The sequence below is a fragment of the Halichoeres trimaculatus genome, unplaced genomic scaffold (genome assembly GCF_033239565.1).
Source record: "Halichoeres trimaculatus isolate MK-OKI-2021-1 unplaced genomic scaffold, fHalTri1.1 fHalTri1_scaffold_13, whole genome shotgun sequence".
NCBI lineage: Eukaryota > Metazoa > Chordata > Actinopteri > Labriformes > Labridae > Halichoeres > Halichoeres trimaculatus.
In genome coordinates, this window is record NW_027437191.1 from 19239987 (window position 1) to 19257891 (window position 17905).

Sequence of the window (17905 nt, forward strand, 5' to 3'; positions counted from 1 at the left end):
CCCATTCTTGATGTTGTGCAATTATGAGTATTTTAAATAGAAGCTGATGGTGAAGAAGGATCCACGTTTTGTGTGCCAATATTTTCCTTTTAAAAAATTGTACTGCTGAACTTTAATGTTACTGTCTCTTTAAATGTGGCGGGGTGCCCTGTTGTTGCTGTGCTGGAAACCCCGTACCGACTCAGAAGGGACCCAAGATGGCTGAATACTCACGGGGGGGCAGTTAGCAGTTATCTGGGCAAGACTTCAGGAATGAATGGCAAATAGCTGTAGAATGTAAAGCGTTACCTTTGAGCAGTACTACGAATACAGTTTGTTGGTTTGCATATTTTTTTAGAGATGCATTAATACCAGTAAGGAGAGAGAGGTCTCTCCGCGGCCCCGAGCCAGAACATGGCGGAACACTTGGGGAAGAAATAGCAGCTAACGTTAGCTAGCTGGCGTATTATTCAGACACAAATAAGACACATTGATCTTGAGTAAGCACGGTGTCTGCGGTCCGCTAGTATGAAATAATGTTATCAGTGTACAGCTCGGGTCATTTTGCTTCGAAAGGTTTCGCAGCACTGAGAACATGGAGCGTAGGCAGTTAGCGTACTAGCCTGCTAGTTAACTCGTTAGGTTTGCTTGCTAACGTAACAGACAAACGTTGGTCGCAAGTGTACAAATTGTACTCACGAGCTGTCAGGGTATTTAGTGAACCATTGACTTCACCATCGGGGCTTTCAATGAATACACTTCTTTAGATGTAGTGAAAGGACTTTACAATGTCAGTCAGCCCTTGTTTAGTAGATTACCACAGTAGCTAATGGCAGTGTCCTCCGCTCTGTGAATTAGAGTCAGTAGTCTGCTACAATGGTTCCTAATCTGTGGCTGTGTATTGTATCACCGACCTAAGTTTTGAGGCAGCTCATCAACAAAACGAGAGCTTTTTAGTCGAACAAGAGGTTCATCGGGGGATCTGTCTGGATTGATGCTCAGGTGTTGAACTGTCAGACTCCTTCAAAGTACAGTTAGCCTGGCTGACCCCTGCCTCTTGATAAAACAGTACTTCACTGTAGAGGTGAACAGGTGTAGAAGTGAGCTGGAGTGGATTCACGAGGTGGAGACACCCGGTAAAACCCAAAACGGTTGGGGGGACCGGTAAAATCCACCTGCGAGGATGACGGACACTCGCCGACGAGTCAAAGTGTATACCCTCAATGAGGACAGACAGTGGGATGACCGCGGGACAGGGCACGTCTCCTCCGGCTATGTGGAGCGTTTGAGAGGCACGTCCCTATTGGTGCGAGCAGAGAGTGATGGTAAGGGAATCCAAGGATAAGAGAATTGGTTTGACCACTATAGTGTTGCTCTCTTACAACTTGAAAACACCAACTTGCACACATAGTCATTATAATTTGCAGGAAGCTTACATGCAACCAAAACTTGAACAAATGTTCTCTCAAAGTAATTCTGACATCCCAATTCCTTTTTTGTCTGCCTGACAGGTTCCCTACTGCTGGAGTCTAAAATCAATCCAAACACAGCCTACCAGAAACAACAGGTCAGTATGCAACCTGGTGCACTGTGCTTCTGTAAAGTATGGCTTTCCTCCTTCCCTGTTGCTGGTTATAATTTGGCTTTGTTTGTGTCCTGGAAAGGATACATTGATAGTGTGGTCGGAAGCTGAAAATTATGATCTGGCACTGAGCTTCCAGGAGAAGGCTGGTTGTGATGAAATCTGGGAGAAAATATGCCAGGTAACTGCACATTTCTTTGTGTGGGGGTGTGTGTTTGTCTGCTCCATCTGTGTATGTATTTTTTTATTTTATTTTTTACAAGACATGTTTGGGTCTTCACATGTGTTTCTCATTGTAAAGGTGCAGGGAAAGGACCCATCTGTGGACATCACCCAGGACGTGGTGGAGGAGTCTGAGGATGAGCGCTTTGATGACATGTCCTCCCCGGGTCTGGAATTACCACCTTGTGAACTGAACCGCTTGGAGGATCTCGCCGAGCTGGTGGGCTCCTCGCTACCGTCACCGCTGCGGCGCGAGAAACTGGCGCTGGCTGTGGAGAACGAAGGCTATATTCGCAAGCTTCTCGAGCTGTTTCGCGTGTGCGAGGATTTGGAAAATAGAGAGGGACTGCACCACCTGTATGAAATCATTAAAGGCATCTTCCTGCTTAATCGTACTGCACTCTTTGAAGTTATGTTCTCCGATGAGTGTATCATGGACGTCATTGGTTGTCTGGAGTTTGATCCAGCGCTCCCACAGCCACGGCGGCATCGAGAGTTTCTAACTAAGACGGCCCGCTTTAAGGAGGTGATTCCCATCTCTGATCCTGAACTGCGTCAGAAAATACACCAGACGTATCGGGTGCAGTATATTCAGGACATGGTGCTGCCCACGCCCTCTGTTTTTGAGGAAAACATGTTGTCCACCCTGCACTCTTTCATCTTCTTTAACAAGGTGGAGATAGTGGGCATGCTGCAGGTGAGTTAGATGAACCTGAATTCAGGTGTTTGAAAGTCAGACGTGATTTGTTGAAATAAGATGTGTACCACCTTTTCTTTTACAGCTTAGCCTGTTGGAAAAGCAAATGAGAAGCACATTTTAAAGAAAAGTTTATTTTTTAAGTGGCAACCCTAAAATCAAATGAAGGCGAATAAGCTGAAAATAGTGTTTATGCAGCGAGGACTGGAAATTACAGTAATCATAGGAGTGTACAAAGGTTTTATTTTTGGCTGATTGTGCTTTCCCAGTCTGAGTTTGTCTGCTAGTCTTTTATGGTCATGTGACCTCTGTGTTTTTGTACTGTGTCAACTCAGCAGTGTTTATGTATGGCCGTCTCCATGGAGATAGAGAAGTGTTGTGTAAATCAGTTATGCTGCGCTAGAGGAAAACAGAAATGGGGATGCTGTTGACTCTGTTGCACACTGTGCCGTGTGAATTTCTGAAATCAAACACGGAGATGAGCCTTGTTCCCCCTCAACTACCATGAGGCAGTGTTTCTGAGTCAAAATGAACAGACCAATTGTCCCAGACATCACAACCTGATATACCGGATTGCAAATATCATTCAATGGTTCAGGTTTGTCATTGCAAAAGTATTTGAAGAGTACACGACCAAGAATAAAGTTAAAGTTGTATAATGATAAAAGAGAGTTCTTTCTCAATTTCAGTAAATGAAGATGTCTGTGAATAATATCTTTAGAATTGGTGGTTTGGAAGGGAATCTGAAAGGGTGTTTATAGAAATAGGAAGAGTTGTTGAGAGTTGTTGTAAATACAGTAAATCTTTTTGTTTGCTTTAAATTCTTTTTCTCTTACTCTTGGTTGATGTGAATCCAAATGTGTCTTTTTTTTCCTCATTTTGATTTGTTGACCTACTCATAAACTTTCATTTCTAACTTACTTTTGATGTCAGGACGATGAGAAGTTCCTGACAGACCTCTTTGCACAGCTAACAGACGAGGCCACAGACGACGACAAAAGACATGAACTGGTATGCTGTCCGTTTTTCTGGCAAGGAGCTTTTGTTGAAGTATACTTCTGATCTTTCATTGTCTCCTCCTGGTTTAATCGTGTTGAATTCTTTTCCTCCCAGGTGAACTTCCTAAAAGAATTCTGTGCATTCTCACAAACGTTACAACCTCAAAACAGAGATGCCTTCTTCAAGACGTTGTCAAATATGGGCATTCTACCGGCACTAGAGGTCATACTGGTGAGTACAGCAACCATAGTTGGCTCTAGTTGTAATGAAATGTTTGGCTTGGTGTTACCATGATTTTTTTAATTATTAGAAATGCCTCTGCCAATACAAGAAAACATAACTGAAGCTCTTAAAGGGGCTGTGAGGACAATCTGGAAAAGCTAGTGTTTTTCTAGGGTAAAGACTCAGTATCCCATGAGCACTTGCACCCACTGGTGTGTGTTTGGAAAGAAATGAATAGAGATCAGATCGTTTTCTTTTTAACACTACTTTTCTTTATTCAAGACCACGTTTTACCGGATACAAAGCAACGAGGTAATGTATTCGTTAACAGTTACGTAGAGCAGTCGTTTGAATGTGACAACAAGCAAACTTTGTGAACTTAGTTTGTACTGTAGTTTAGTAACTGGATATATTTAGTATAACGCACAGCCTGGTGCTCTGATCTTGTCAGCAGTTGTGGTGTTGTCATAGAGACTATTGCCGTAAATCAGTCCTGTCCAACCTGACCGGGAAGCTGAGAAATGGCATTTATTAATAACTATTTTGGCACTGATAATCTATCAAAGTTTGGAATATGATCAGGCATGTATCTAAAAGCGAGACTTTTTCAAGATCACTTGGAAACTCCTCACAGTCCCTTTAAGAGGTAGACAAAAAACACACAGGGCACTTTTCCAGTGGGCAGTCCATACCATTCTTCAACACATTTCGCCCCAGAAGTCCAGTTTGTTTGAGAAGTCAGAGTGCTTTGTACACCTCGTCAGCCCCTGCACGGTTCAAAAAGATAAACTCAGCATTAGGGGTGCACGATATATCGCTACTGGCTGATGTTGATCATTTTTTTAACATGAGTCCTCTTCTTTTATGTCTCTCTTCCTGTTTTTGATCCAAAAACAGACAAAATGTACTTTTTGATTGGAATCATCTTGGGCGCTCTGTCCTTTGATCGTCTTCATGGTCGTCTTTTCTCATGATCACACCACTCTTTCTCTCTGAACTAACTCGACACATTATCTCAGATTGTGTTTTTTTTCTTTTTCTTTCTTTCTATTTTTTTTAACCTGTATTGATATCTGTGAATATCAGTTATCGGCTATAACAGCAATATTAATGTCAGATACCAGCTAAAATTTTCATACGGATGCATCCCTACTCAGATTGATATGCATGTTCATGCACTAGCACAGGTGGGCAACATGGACATAAAATATATAATGATTCAACCTTTTTAACAAACACTGTGCATAATGAATCATTTAAACACAAACGGCTGCAATGATTCAGATACAGGATAGAATTTTTTCTGTTTAAAAATACATGTGAAAAGAGGAATTGTCTTTTTGAGGTCTACATTTCTTTATGGCAGTGTTGCAGTGAAGCACTTGCTTTTTTATTTTCACCTTAAAGGGACAGTTCAGTTTTTTTTTGAAGTAGGGTTGTATGAGCTCTATGTGACCACTAAAGACATTAGATACTGTAGAAAGGTGTCTCCTCTCCCTCAGTAAGACACAGACTGTAATCGCTGGTGATGAGGAAATAGGCGCTAACAGGGAGAGACCGTACCAGATTCAAAGGCTATTTTTTCTTCCTACAAGAACTAAAATCAAAAAGTAATACCACAGTTTAAGAGTACGCTACATAAAATGGTTTTTAAGTGCATTAAGTCTTTGGAAATATAAACATTTATCTGGACCTAACTAACTGGTCATGTATCACTCCGCGCAACGCTAGTGCTCTCTTCTGTATTCCTTTCAGTCGCCATCTGTAGCAGCTCTTCTTCTGTGTGCTCCGGTTCATACAGGTATCCTTTTGGTTCCAAAGTGAATGGAACTTCATCGTCGCTGTCATAGTCCTGTCCTTAGAGTACAAACAAAAGAATTATTAATTATTATATTAATTCTACTGTATCTAATGTCCTTAGTGGTCACATAGAGCTCATACAACCCCACTTCAAAAAAACTGAACTGTCCCTTTAACACCAAGCATCACAATGACACCAAGGTACAGAGAAAACAGCAGAACCTAATTGTTGTCAGGCTGTTAAGTTCCAGTGGTCTCCTGCCAGCTGACCAGGATGGAGAAGTTTAAGATCAACTTTGTTAATCCTGAAGGAAATTATTTTGCCAGAGTTCAAAATACAAAGTTAGTGATGGTAAAATAAGTTTCCACATTTGAAATGAGTAGACGGCACCATAACACTACATGTCTGTAAATAATGACGTGCTATTTCCCACCTCCCTCTCAGAGCAGCAGGTTGCCATTGATGTGCAGTCTCTCAGTGTGTGTTTATATGTTTTATTTATTTAAAAATTTAGAACTTTTCAATCATAGCATCATGGATCAAAGTTACGCTTGTGGTATTATGATGTGATAACATGTATGAGAGGCTGTGTCTGCAGCAGTGTGAGTGCAGGCCAGCAGAGGACAGGGGAGGACTGGGGGAGGGGCCACATATGTGCTTTTTAAGTCTTTGAATCAATTTGTATTTCTCTAAATTAAACCTCAGATCAAGTGAAAAAGCTTTGTGCTTATAGTTCCAGGGTACAACCGTCTCTCATCAGCCATGACTCTGCACCCTTTGTCTTAAAAACCAAACACAGGTGGGAAATATTGGGTTATGTAAAAATGAGAATAAACAATGCTAGACTGACAGTCATCAGTGCAGCCGCTGGAGTTTTAGAGGAAGGAGAATAGTTTGGTATAAGGAAGCATCTCAGCAGGACTTTCCTCTGTTGTCTTAGACTTTTAACCAGTTTACCAAATCCTACCTGTGTCATCTTTGAAGAGTTTGGGTTCTTAGTTTGGCATGAGGCTAATCGTAGGTTCAAGATTGAGAAACATCAAACTTTCCCAATCACTATCAAAATTAATTAGTTCAACATTTGACCTAAATTATGACTCATGAACATTTGTTTTTAGATTAACTTGTTTATTGACCCTCCCCCCTCCATTGTTCATGGAATAGATATTGTGTCGTAAATATGTTTAACTATTAAAACTGGGATGTAATTTGAATGAAAGTGAAAAAAGGAGATGTGGGATGTGAACAGTAAAAACCAGTACCTCCCCACACCCCCCCAGACAGTATCATCTGAGCTGTTAGCTGGTGGCTAATGTTGTATGGAATCTGAAAGAGTGTAAGTGTCTGTAAATAAACACAAACAGCTGTCATGGCTCACAGCTGTCTATTTAAGGATGACTGATTTCAACCTCCACACAAATACTATCACAGAATTTATTTGACTCAATTCTGCTCAAGACGATCTGATGAGCAGGAAACAGAAGTCAAACTTGAATGTCCTGTAGGTTCAGCTTGTGTCACAATCCTCATAACACAAGGTCATGCTTTTTGTTGAGAATATTTGAAGAAGAATACCTTATATACTTCTGTCCCTACACTAAAAGGATAAGTTCGGTTTATACAGCTTTTAAGCTGTATAAACCGAACTTATCCTTTATAATTCCACCACAGAAAAGCTTCCTTCAGTTATAGTGAAGCGCTTCTATTCTCACACTACTGACCCCAGTTTCCTATGTTTTTACCATCACAGCAGTGACTGCAGATAAACTGGTCTGGTAGAAAAGGAAAAAGATAACAAAAAAAAATACAGTTTTCTTTCTTAGACAGTTTTAGTTTTCCTGGATCTCTCCAGTCTCTGTTTTGTGCTCTTGTTTTTGTACCTCAAAGGAACATCCTCACTCAGATGTGACCTGACAAAGAATCGTTTTCTAAAATGTTTTGTTTCTTTACAACAGGGAATGGATGACGTTCAGGTGCGTGGGGCAGCCACAGATATTTTCTCTTATCTGGTGGAGTACAATCCCTCCATGGTACGAGAGTTCGTCATGCAGGAGTCTCAGCAGAATGATGATGTGAGTAAATGAGCAGAATCAGCCAATCACAGATAATCCCAACACATTATAAACGAGACCACTGTTTAACCAATGACTGCTGTGTTTCCAGGACATCCTCCTGATCAACCTGATCATAGAACACATGATCTGTGATACAGACCCAGAGCTGGGAGGAGCAGTGCAGCTGATGGGCCTACTACGGACTCTGGTGGACCCGGAGAACATGCTGGCTACTGTAAATGTGAGTGTGTTTGCTCTTTTATGATAGATCGGACGATTACTGGGAACTTAACTCATGTGCCCAGCACCTTTTAAATGTTTGGTTGATCTTTGTTTCTGAGAAGTTGATTACTTGCTCTGTACAGTTCAGTTGATCAGGATGAGTAAAAACACATTAGTGTTCCTTGAGTATCACTGACAAAGATGCGCAAGTAGGGATGGAATGGTTTACGAAACAGTTTTCCTCACACGGTTTGGGGCGCTTGTGCCTCGGACAGTTTGTGTTTTTCTTTTTTCTTAGTCTTTTTTTCATACACACGCTCAACGTAAGACGAAGCGAAACAGTTGTGGGGCAGGGTGTGTTGTGTACATGACAAGTGGAGAAGACAGTTAGAGGATGTACCTGTGGCGTTATGTTGTTCTGCTGTCACGCTGCACTTAAGATTCAGTGTGAGCTCTAATGACGGCGGTATAAAAGTGGAGAATAAACCTGCAACTGAGTGTTGCCAACCTGAAGGCTTTGTCGCGACATTCAATGACTTTTCAGATCCTTCTGGTGAGTTTTTTTAAAGGCAACAATTCTTGGGACTTTTCTGAAGTTTAGAGAATCTGAGGTTGAAGCTTGTTTTGATATCCTCAATGGGCAGCCTATGCTACTGTGAGCCCCTCCCCTGTCTAAAACACAGAGACAGTCTTTACTCACAGCAGATAAAGTCACTCAAGTGCGTGTCTCATTATGGTTACGTGGGCTGGGGACTGGATATTTAGAGATATGAGAAAAAATTTTTTGACAGAAGATAATTTGTAATTCTAAACATATTTATGATGTTGTGTTTTACCTGCTTTCTGTCTCTTCTCACTCCTACAGAGTCCATGACAATTACATGCAAATTGATTTTTATGCAAATTAGACAGCAGCGTCATTTGGTGGCTTTTAGTGACTTCTGAGAAAGCCAATAGTGACTTTCCTTACTGAGGAGTTGGCATGTTGACTCAGCTTCAATGATGTCTGAAATGGGAAACAGTCTCATTCTTTCTGGTTTTTCATGACTATACATGAGATAATTGATTAAAAATGATAGGGATACACGATATTGGATTTTTGCCAATATATCGAAACCCCTTTTGGCTGATACCGATACCAATAATCACGAGTTTGTTTGTTTTTTTCACTGTAAAGAAAGCTAAGTCTATCCTGTACTGGAATTTATATGTTACTCTTATTGTGACGGTCTTATTTGTTTAAGAAACACATAAAACAAGACAAAAAAACATTTGATTTTACCATAAATAAGAAATGTATTATTTTTTCAAACTCAAGACATTCAGTATTGAAATCCAGAAAAAGAATTTCTTTAGATCACATGAACTTTAAATGTACAATGCATTTTTAAACATAACCAAGTTGCATTTGATTATTTTAGAGCTACTGTACCAACCTGGTGACAGACACAGAGCTCTGCAGTGCAAATAAATGAAGTGCTACATTTTATTTAAGGAGCTTATTTTTCAGATGGAAAATAATAATAATCCTAACTGAATAGCACCTTATCGACTGTGCATATCGGCAGAAATTTTCATATCTGCAGATACCGATAAACGTGTTTTTAAGCTTTTATCAACCGATACTGATATTGTGCCGATAATATTGTGCATCCCTAAAAAATAATCTATTAAAGGTGGTTTATTCAGGTGTATGGTAATCTGGGGTGTAAAAAAAACCAACAATATACCTGAACCGACCTGAAAACTGACCACAAAACCGTGATATGAACTGAACTGTGGATTTTGCGAACCATTCCATCCCTATGCACAAGTGAAGACAAGAAAACTGAGTTTTGTGTCTACACAAGTATATGGTACATTTAATTCAAAGTCATTCAGTCAGAAAGTGATTTGTTCTTCTTTTTATTTCCCAGAAAATGGAAAAGTCTGAGTTCCTAAGCTTCTTCTATAAGCACTGTATGCACGTCCTCTCTGCTCCACTCCTGGCCAACACCACAGAGGAAAAGCCAAGTAAAGGTATTGAATACCTGCCAGTGGAGTGTGTGAGCGTGTGTATGAGTTTTAAAAATAAATGTGTTAACAGTATAAATGACAACTATCTCTGGGCTCTCGGTACGATTAGACTCTGATTACACAACATTTTTAATACATTTCTTTTCCCACAGATGACTTTCAGACATCTCAGTTACTGGCCTTGATTTTGGAGCTGCTGACGTTCTGTGTTGAGCACCACACCTATCACATCAAGAACTACATTATCAACAAGGACATTCTCAGGAGGGTTCTGGTGCTCACGGCTTCCCAGCATGCCTTCCTGGCGCTCTGTGAGTCCCATTTACTTCCAACCACACCTTGAATTTGTTCTGAGCTTGATATTAATCATGATTTTTTTCTGCTCAGGCGCCCTGCGCTTCATGCGGAGGATCATCGGTCTGAAGGATGAATTCTACAATCGCTACATCATGAGAAACTTCCTCTTTGAGCCTGTCATTAAGGCTTTCCTCAACAACGGCTCACGCTACAATCTCATGAACTCTGCCATCATTGAGATGTTCGAGTATGTCCGTGTGGTGAGTGTTCCACTTTCTTGGCCTACATCCTTTAAACTCTGGCTCAAAGACATGCTCATGCACATTTGCACAAAAAGTTGCTCTTGGAGAAAAAATGAAACATGTTAATGTGTGAAGTTGTTTGACTTCAAATGGTCAGAGACTTGAGAGGGATTAATCTTTTGTGCTTTCTTCTCCTTTAAAATGTTTGATTTCCTGTCCTTCTGTTTCTGGCGTTATCAGAGTAGATCAGCTTGTCAAACCTGTCCCTGTATCATAAACCCTTGTAAAACATCACATTTCACAGTGTCTTACAAAGCATAGATAGATGGTGCACAGAAACTTCTTGATTTCCGTTAAAAAAACAACAACTTTTGTCTCAGTCAGCTTGTGATTTGATGAACTGGTTATCCACCTAAACAGCCAGTCACTCTAATATTCTGAAGAACCACACAACCAAACGATCAACAAGTTATACTTTTAAGATCCATTTCTAACATGTTTGGTTTGTTCTTTCTCTTTTTCTCCCCTCTCTGCTGTTTTTCCTTCATTCCTTTTTCTGCTACGCTGCTTTTATAAACTCCACTCCACCAATCTTCCCCTTTCGTACCTTCCTGTCATTTTCCTCGTTCACTGCGTCTCTACCCCCTTCTCTCTCCACTCCCATTGCTCCCAGGAGGATGTGAAGTCTCTCACAGCTCATATAGTAGAGAATTACTGGAAGGCTCTGGAGGATGTGGACTACGTCCAAACATTCAAGGGCCTTAAGCTGCGGTATGAGCAGCAGCGAGAAAGGCAAGACAACCCCAAACTGGACAGGTGAGAAAATCAACACATCTGTACGGCTGTCAGTAAAGATTTCACAGTCTTAGCTTACCAGGGTGTCCATGCATCCTTGAAAAGTCTTAAAAAGTCTTTAATTAATGTATCTCAAATTAAGGCCGTAAAATATCTTAAATTCATTAACAATGTCAAATGCTGGTCTTTAATACATTAGAGGTCTTACATTTTTTGGGGCAGGACTAGTAAATGTTATATTTTTTTCTATTTAGGCTGCAGCTGGAACTTTTATCTGCTACATGAAGTCCGCCCTGTGTAAAAGATTTTTATTGTGGTAGCGAGCATCAGTGTGCTCCGCCTGTCCTGTTCAGACTTTTACTTTCAGCTCTGGTGTGCACTTTATTTACCCGACCTAAGAAAGGAGGACCAGAGAATATCAATTTGTAACATATGGAAGCCCATTTCCGACAGTTAAAAAATATTAACAAAAGAAAAAGTCATAACTATGAGATAAAAAGTCATAATTTGGCTTCCAAAGAGAAAATATATCAGTTTTATTTCTTAAAGGGGACATATCATGCTGATCCCTGATTTAATACTTACATATAATATAATAAATTTGAAAACAAGACCTTACATCCCCTGAATTTTCAAAAAATGAGATATTGTATTTTTTCTGATATCCTAGAACGAGATTTGATGCCTCTGAAAATAGGTCATTGCCATTTGGCCGCGAGATTTCGACCTTCATGACGACACGAGGATCCTCTCTTTTTATTGGAGTAATCTGATAAAGCAGCTCCTCCTCTGTGATGTCAGTTAGTCACACAACAGCCACCGAGGGATACACCCACCAAGAGCCGAGTATAAACGTATAAACTATACATGTTACAGTACCAGTTTGACTCACCACACTGAAGCGTCCTGAGATGATCTGTGTGGAGGTGGATTTTCTTCCTTCTGAGCTGCCGAACCGGGTCTGACTCGGGGTCCAAAACAAAAGGACGTATCCTACACTCTGCCATTTATTAGTGCTATCAATGCTTTACGGTGAAGTTTTGGCAAACAGCAAACTCGCTCGGTCTGCTCCATTCAATGTGGCGATTTTGTAAATACTGCCAGGCTGCAAAAACCGCCCCCTGGCTCTACCCCCTCCACCCCTCTGATAGAACTGACCAATCGGAGCACAAAGGGCTGTGACGTTGCGAGGTTACTGGAGGTCATTCTCGAAACGGAGCGTTTCAACAAGATCTTCAGAATGGTCTAAAATGAGGATATTGAGAATGCTGTTGTGGGGCAATGAAGGAACTAAATGACTCGTACTGAGGGCAGAAATGCTTTACAGGCATCCTAGTCTGGCATAGTGAAAAGGAGAAACAAGCATGATATGTCCCCTTTAAATACAAAACACCTTTTTTTTTTCTATCTTTAGGGATACAATTTTCAGTCTTTTTTTTATTTAAACAAACCATTTTTGTAATCACTACTGAATTCTTTATCGCCTTCAGCATGCGCTCCATCCTGAGGAACCACCGCTTCCGTCGTGATGCACGGACACTGGAGGACGAAGAGGAGATGTGGTTCAACACAGACGAGGATGACCTTGAGGACGGTGAAGCCGTCGTTCCTCCTTCTGACAAGATGAAGCCAGAGGAAGATCTCATGGAACCAATAAGCAAGTTCATGGAAAGGAAAAAGTGTACGTATGGATATGTAGTTCTTGTCTCCTAACAGTGTTTGGAAATATATCTTAGAACAGTGTTTTTGGTTTATGGCATTGAAAAATGTATTTGCAGTTCACAGATGTCACAGTATTTAATTCAAGGCTTCTAGTTTATGCTGGTCTTGTCGGTGTAAAGCTGAAATAAAACAGCACTTTAAGACATTTTGCTCAGGGAATGTGACAGAAGTTACCTGACAAGATAGTAATGTTGTGATTGAAGCTCAATCTTTGATAAAATACAGTTCGGTAAATTCCTCAGGCCAAAGAGCAGGCTTGTACCCAAACACCAATGTGATAAGATTTGCCTTTATGTACAAGATTGTTGGTAGACTGTTGAAATCCTCTTAGCAGTATTTATTGACCCTAATTAGTCATTTATACTTGGGCAACTTTTCCCTTTGATAAACAAACCTTGTGTTTTAGATATTTCAAATATTTATTTAGATACAATCACAAAGGAAAAACACATTTCAGTGGTTTTCTGTACAGTAAAGCAAAAATGGAAGACTCTCCCTCTGAAAATATTATAAACTTGAGTTTTTCATTGTGTGTATTGGCTGTTATTTTTTGTCTTTTTTTTGTAAAAGCGGATGGATTTTGTGAACCCCTGAAGCAAGTTTCAAACCCCTGTCCTCATGTCTCTCTTTACCTCCAGTGAAAGACACAGATGACAAAGAGGTGCTGGGGAAGTCGAGCTTATCGGGTAGACAGAACCCCAGCTTCAAGCTCGCCTTCTCTGGCTCCACTAAAACCAGCCTGTCCAGCCCTCCTTCATCTGCCTCATTGAACCCAGGTTCTCCTGGATCACCAGGTTCTCCTGGCTCAGGGGCACGAAGCTCACCTTCCTCCACAACCGTAACCACAAAGGTACCTGTTGGCATGTTGGCTTGAAATCATCTACATGCTCTTTTCCTTGAAAATAATGGACTTTGTGTTTCAGTGTTACTCGGAGAAGACGATAGAATTCATTTGCTCTCTGCTCAAATGAAATAAGAGTTTTGCTGAAGTCTGAGTTCTAACTATTAGTCTTCACACTAAGGCCGTTGATTTTCACACACCTCCTACCACCCAGATTGAGTAACACAAAGCATGGTCATCACATCAGCCAGGCTCTAGACAGAGCACACTCTTCACTTTTTATTGAAACAGGAGGGAACGGAAGGAGGAGGACCACAATATGTCCTGAACAAAGCCACATTATTTTCAGTTCAGATCAGTACAAACACAAGTGATTTTAGTAAGGAATAATGTATGGTTACACAGGTAGTTATGGGATATAGATTCTCAACAGGATGAAAAGAAGTCTACCCTGAAAAGTTTTTTTTAAGATTATTTTACTGATTTAAAATCAGTCTTTCTTATTACACAGCTACCAATCTGTATTAAAGGAGAAGTGACGTTTCCATCAGATTGTTGCTGAGATCGAAGCTAGTCATGCTTTTTATTCCGTTGGTTAACAGCTTTGGTAATATACACATTTCAGTAATCTAGAGTCCAGCTTTAGAGCTGTTCAGTTGCAGGATTTTGCCTGGTGTGTCTCTCTAGTCCACCCTCAGTCACAGCCAATACACAGCAAACTTCTTTTTTTGCAGGTTTTCAAATACTGGCGTTGGATTGATTCTTAGCATGTCATAAGGAGACACACATTACGCTTGTCTGTGTAGAAATGTTATTATTCACTTATAGGAGCCCAGATGATATCTCAAAAAAACACTGATTGGACCGTAAGCTTGAAATTCTGGTGTTTTATATTTTCACAATTTTTTACTCGTGTCTCTGCTTCTTATCAGGGAGGTTTAGTGGGGCTGGTGGACTACCCTGATGATGATGAAGAAGAGGAAGAAGAAGAGGAGGACAGAGAGAATAAGGAGGACCCTCTGCCACCCTCAAAGAAGTCCAAACTGAGCTCATAGGGAAGCTTTACTGTCTCAGCTCGAGCTTTGTTCAGTTTCAGCTCACAGACTCAACACAGGAATGATCAAACTTGTAAACAAATTGAATGAATGAATGAAAGCCACCGCTCGCCCTCAGCTGGTGGCCGAAAAGAGGAGCGGACTGTGAACAGAAGCCTCCTCGGACTTGCTCGCTTCATACAAGTGCCAATCAGGAAACAAGGAGTGACAAAGCATCTGGAGGGTGGAACAGACGCGTGAAAGTCGGGGGAGTCAAGATTTCACTCTAAAACATCGTCAGCAGATTTGAACAGTACGAGGAAGGACGGCAACTAAGCAACTGGAGGAGAGACCACATACAGAAACACGCAAACTGAAATCCCAGAGAGCTCTCAAGCTCGGACCATAACCCACTGCCCCAGCCCCCCACTCAGGGAAGGACATCACAGCGGCCCAAATAGGCCAGCCAATTCAGACCCAGAACCACCACTCACACCCCCTCAAGCTCCCCTCCTCGGAGTTCCTCCTTGTTGATTTCTCCTCCTTTTCTCTTCTGCTCTTCCTCCCTCTCTCTGTCTGTTGCTTTTTGTCCCTCAGTTTTTTTAAGTTAGTACATAGGACCAGACGGGAGGCAGCATGTGGCAAAGAGCTGTCCTTGTTGTCGTTGATGATGTCATCAGTGTCGTCGTTCCTCAGTGGACGTTCTTTCTCTGGAGAGAAAAAAAGCCAGCAGTTTCTTCATTACTTTCTTTTTGTTCTCTATTCGTCTCGATCTTTCTCCTGTTTTTTTGTAAATGACAACAAAAAGAGACCTGCCTTTAAATGTTCAGGACGTTTTCAGTCACACTTGAACAGGTTTTTAAAGACCTCAGTAGGTGAGCTAGTTTTACCCTTTTTGCCCTTTGAAACTGCAGATTTTTTGGAGAATTTGTAATCCCGTCTTGATTAAAGATTGAGTGGAATTCTAGATGTGATGATTTTGTCATATCTTCTCTTTTTTTTCCTTTTACATGAGTGTACACTTAGTTGTTCAGAATATTTGGGACCATTAAAATGATCTTTGCTGTAAGATGTCCTACTACCCTTTGTCCTAATAACTCTTAAGTGTTTTCTCATTTCTTCATGCTGTTATTTTTCAGTTCTGCTTTTTTCATCACAGGCATGTGCTCTTACATTTAGCAAAGGCAGAACTGTTTGGTTTAACATTATTTAACAGACTAACATTAGGCCCCTCAGCTCCTTTGGTTGTCCTCAGCTGTTAAAAACACACATGGACTAAATTCATTTAAACCATCTGTGGTGGATGTTGGCTACTGATATCTTTATGATCCACTAGGTGGCACTCTCTATCTACAAAAAGAAGTGTGCTTCCTCTGCTTGTTATACTTCAAAGTGAGTCTTTGCCCCATTGCTGTTTAATTGGTCGTTTGCTGATTTTTTTTTTTTTTTTAAAGCAGGGATCATCAAACCAGACCAATCCTTTTCAGCTTCAAACACAGTACCACCTAGATCTAGACCATCTAGACAAATTCCTAAAACACTTTACATCCTAGTAGAAAGTCTGGTTTATCCTTCTCATAATTATGTTGGTTTACTATGACAATGTGTGATGGTTCAGTCTCATAACTGAAATCGCTCAAAGTCCTGAAAGTGTGACCTTTCACTTCATTTTACAATGGTTTAGCAAAGCTGTCAACACCTCCTGGTGTACTGTATGTGGTCACCTCAGTGGGACTTTGAGCAAGATTCAAAAACAAACAGCATCAAGGCCACCGAGTGTGCCACTGTTGTCTCTCCAAGTGCATTGTGGCCGGCAAACACTGCTTATTAATTAAAAGCCGACAGAAGAAGATCACTTGATGCTCAGCGTGCAGCAAGAGCCGTCACACAACGCCTATTAACGCTATCATTCACATGAAAGCCATCTCCAGACAACAGCAGCTTTTCAGGAGCAGCCCTCCCTGCCAGCCTCCGTTTGCTCCTCAGCAGGAGTGTGGCAGAGTGTGTGTTTTCGTGTGTGTGTGTGTGTGATCTCACTCTTTGCTGCTGGAGAGGCCCGCTTACTTTTGGTGCCAGCCACGGCTCCACCAGAATGTCGGCTCCACTTCCAGTGCCAAAGCGCTCACCCGGCGCTACCCGCCTGTGTGTCTGCCAGACTGAAGAGCCCCCCGTCGGTGATACTGCTGCCCAGCTTCCTGCAGGGCTGGTGAAAAGCCTCTTTGACAGCTCTCTTGATTGGCTTGGCTTCCTGAGCATTCATGCTGCCAGTTATCAACTTCTCCTGGATTGATCACATCAGAGGATCATCTCTAACAGGACGGCATATGATGACACTCTGCACTCTTTTCTGTAGCGTTTCTGAGCTTCTATGATTCTATGGTTTTATGGGGTAATCTGTTGACAAATGAAACAGAATAAATTAATCATCCAGCTAATATCCTTCCCAAAACTCTGAGTCAAATAAGACATACCTGGCCTTGCCCCTTTGAACAATCCAAATGAAAAAAAAACAAAAGAAGGCAATCACAAGACAGTGTGCCAAAGTGAAAAACTGTCCTGTGATCAGACAAAATCAAAATCTGAGTCTCTTTTGGAATTTATGGATGCAGCATCCTCTGCCTTTAGGACCTTCTGCTTCTTGTTGATCTTTTCAAAAATTTGTTTCGACATGCTTGATACAAATGTTTCAGGAGGCAAGTGGTGGTGTAGCTCGAAGTGGTGAAGATACCTTCATGGAGGCCATCCACTGTGTGAAACTGATGTCCATTTTTGTATACCTCCCTTGCCATCCATCCTCAAATGTTCTCAATATCATTTAGATCAGGGGAACGCACAGGATGGTCCAAAAGAGCGAGGTTTTCCCTCTTGAAGAAGTCCTTTGTCAGGCACAACCTGAAGTCCCATTGAAGGAGAAAGCCCCCCATATCATGATGGCCCTCCACTGTGCTGCAAAGAAAACATCTCCAGTGGGATCTCCTTGCCATTCCAGTAATATTGGAAGCCATCAGAACCATCAAGGTTCATTTCTTCTCACCAGAGAATAAAATGTTTTTCCACCTCTCAGTGTCCCATGTTTGGTGTTCTCTTCCAAAGTCCAAATGGGCAGTTTTGTGGCGCTGAGGGACACTTTTTTTTTTACTCTTGTATTTGTCACAGATGCTGCCTGATGGTTATTGAGCT

The 17905-nt window shown here is 41.2% G+C and overlaps 1 protein-coding gene across 2 annotated transcripts; it reads left to right on the plus strand.

Annotated features, from left to right (window-relative positions):
- The first annotated feature begins 136 nt into the window (after nucleotides 1-136).
- smek1 (SMEK homolog 1, suppressor of mek1 (Dictyostelium)) lies at nucleotides 137-15692 on the plus strand. Of its 2 annotated transcripts, none has more exons than XM_074684783.1 (15): nucleotides 137-1304; nucleotides 1491-1546; nucleotides 1644-1742; nucleotides 1863-2480; nucleotides 3414-3491; nucleotides 3594-3710; nucleotides 7458-7574; nucleotides 7666-7797; nucleotides 9695-9797; nucleotides 9947-10105; nucleotides 10182-10351; nucleotides 11007-11149; nucleotides 12619-12809; nucleotides 13489-13700; nucleotides 14624-15692. In XM_074684783.1, the coding sequence occupies exons 1-15, from the start codon at nucleotides 1163-1165 to the stop codon at nucleotides 14744-14746; spliced, it is 2460 nt and encodes an 819-aa protein (XP_074540884.1). In that variant the 5' UTR covers nucleotides 137-1162; the 3' UTR covers nucleotides 14747-15692. The 2 variants fall into 2 exon arrangements, with proteins under 2 accessions (XP_074540884.1, XP_074540885.1); XM_074684784.1 differs by having other exon boundaries at nucleotides 11010-11149.
- The last annotated feature ends 2213 nt before the right edge of the window (nucleotides 15693-17905 follow it).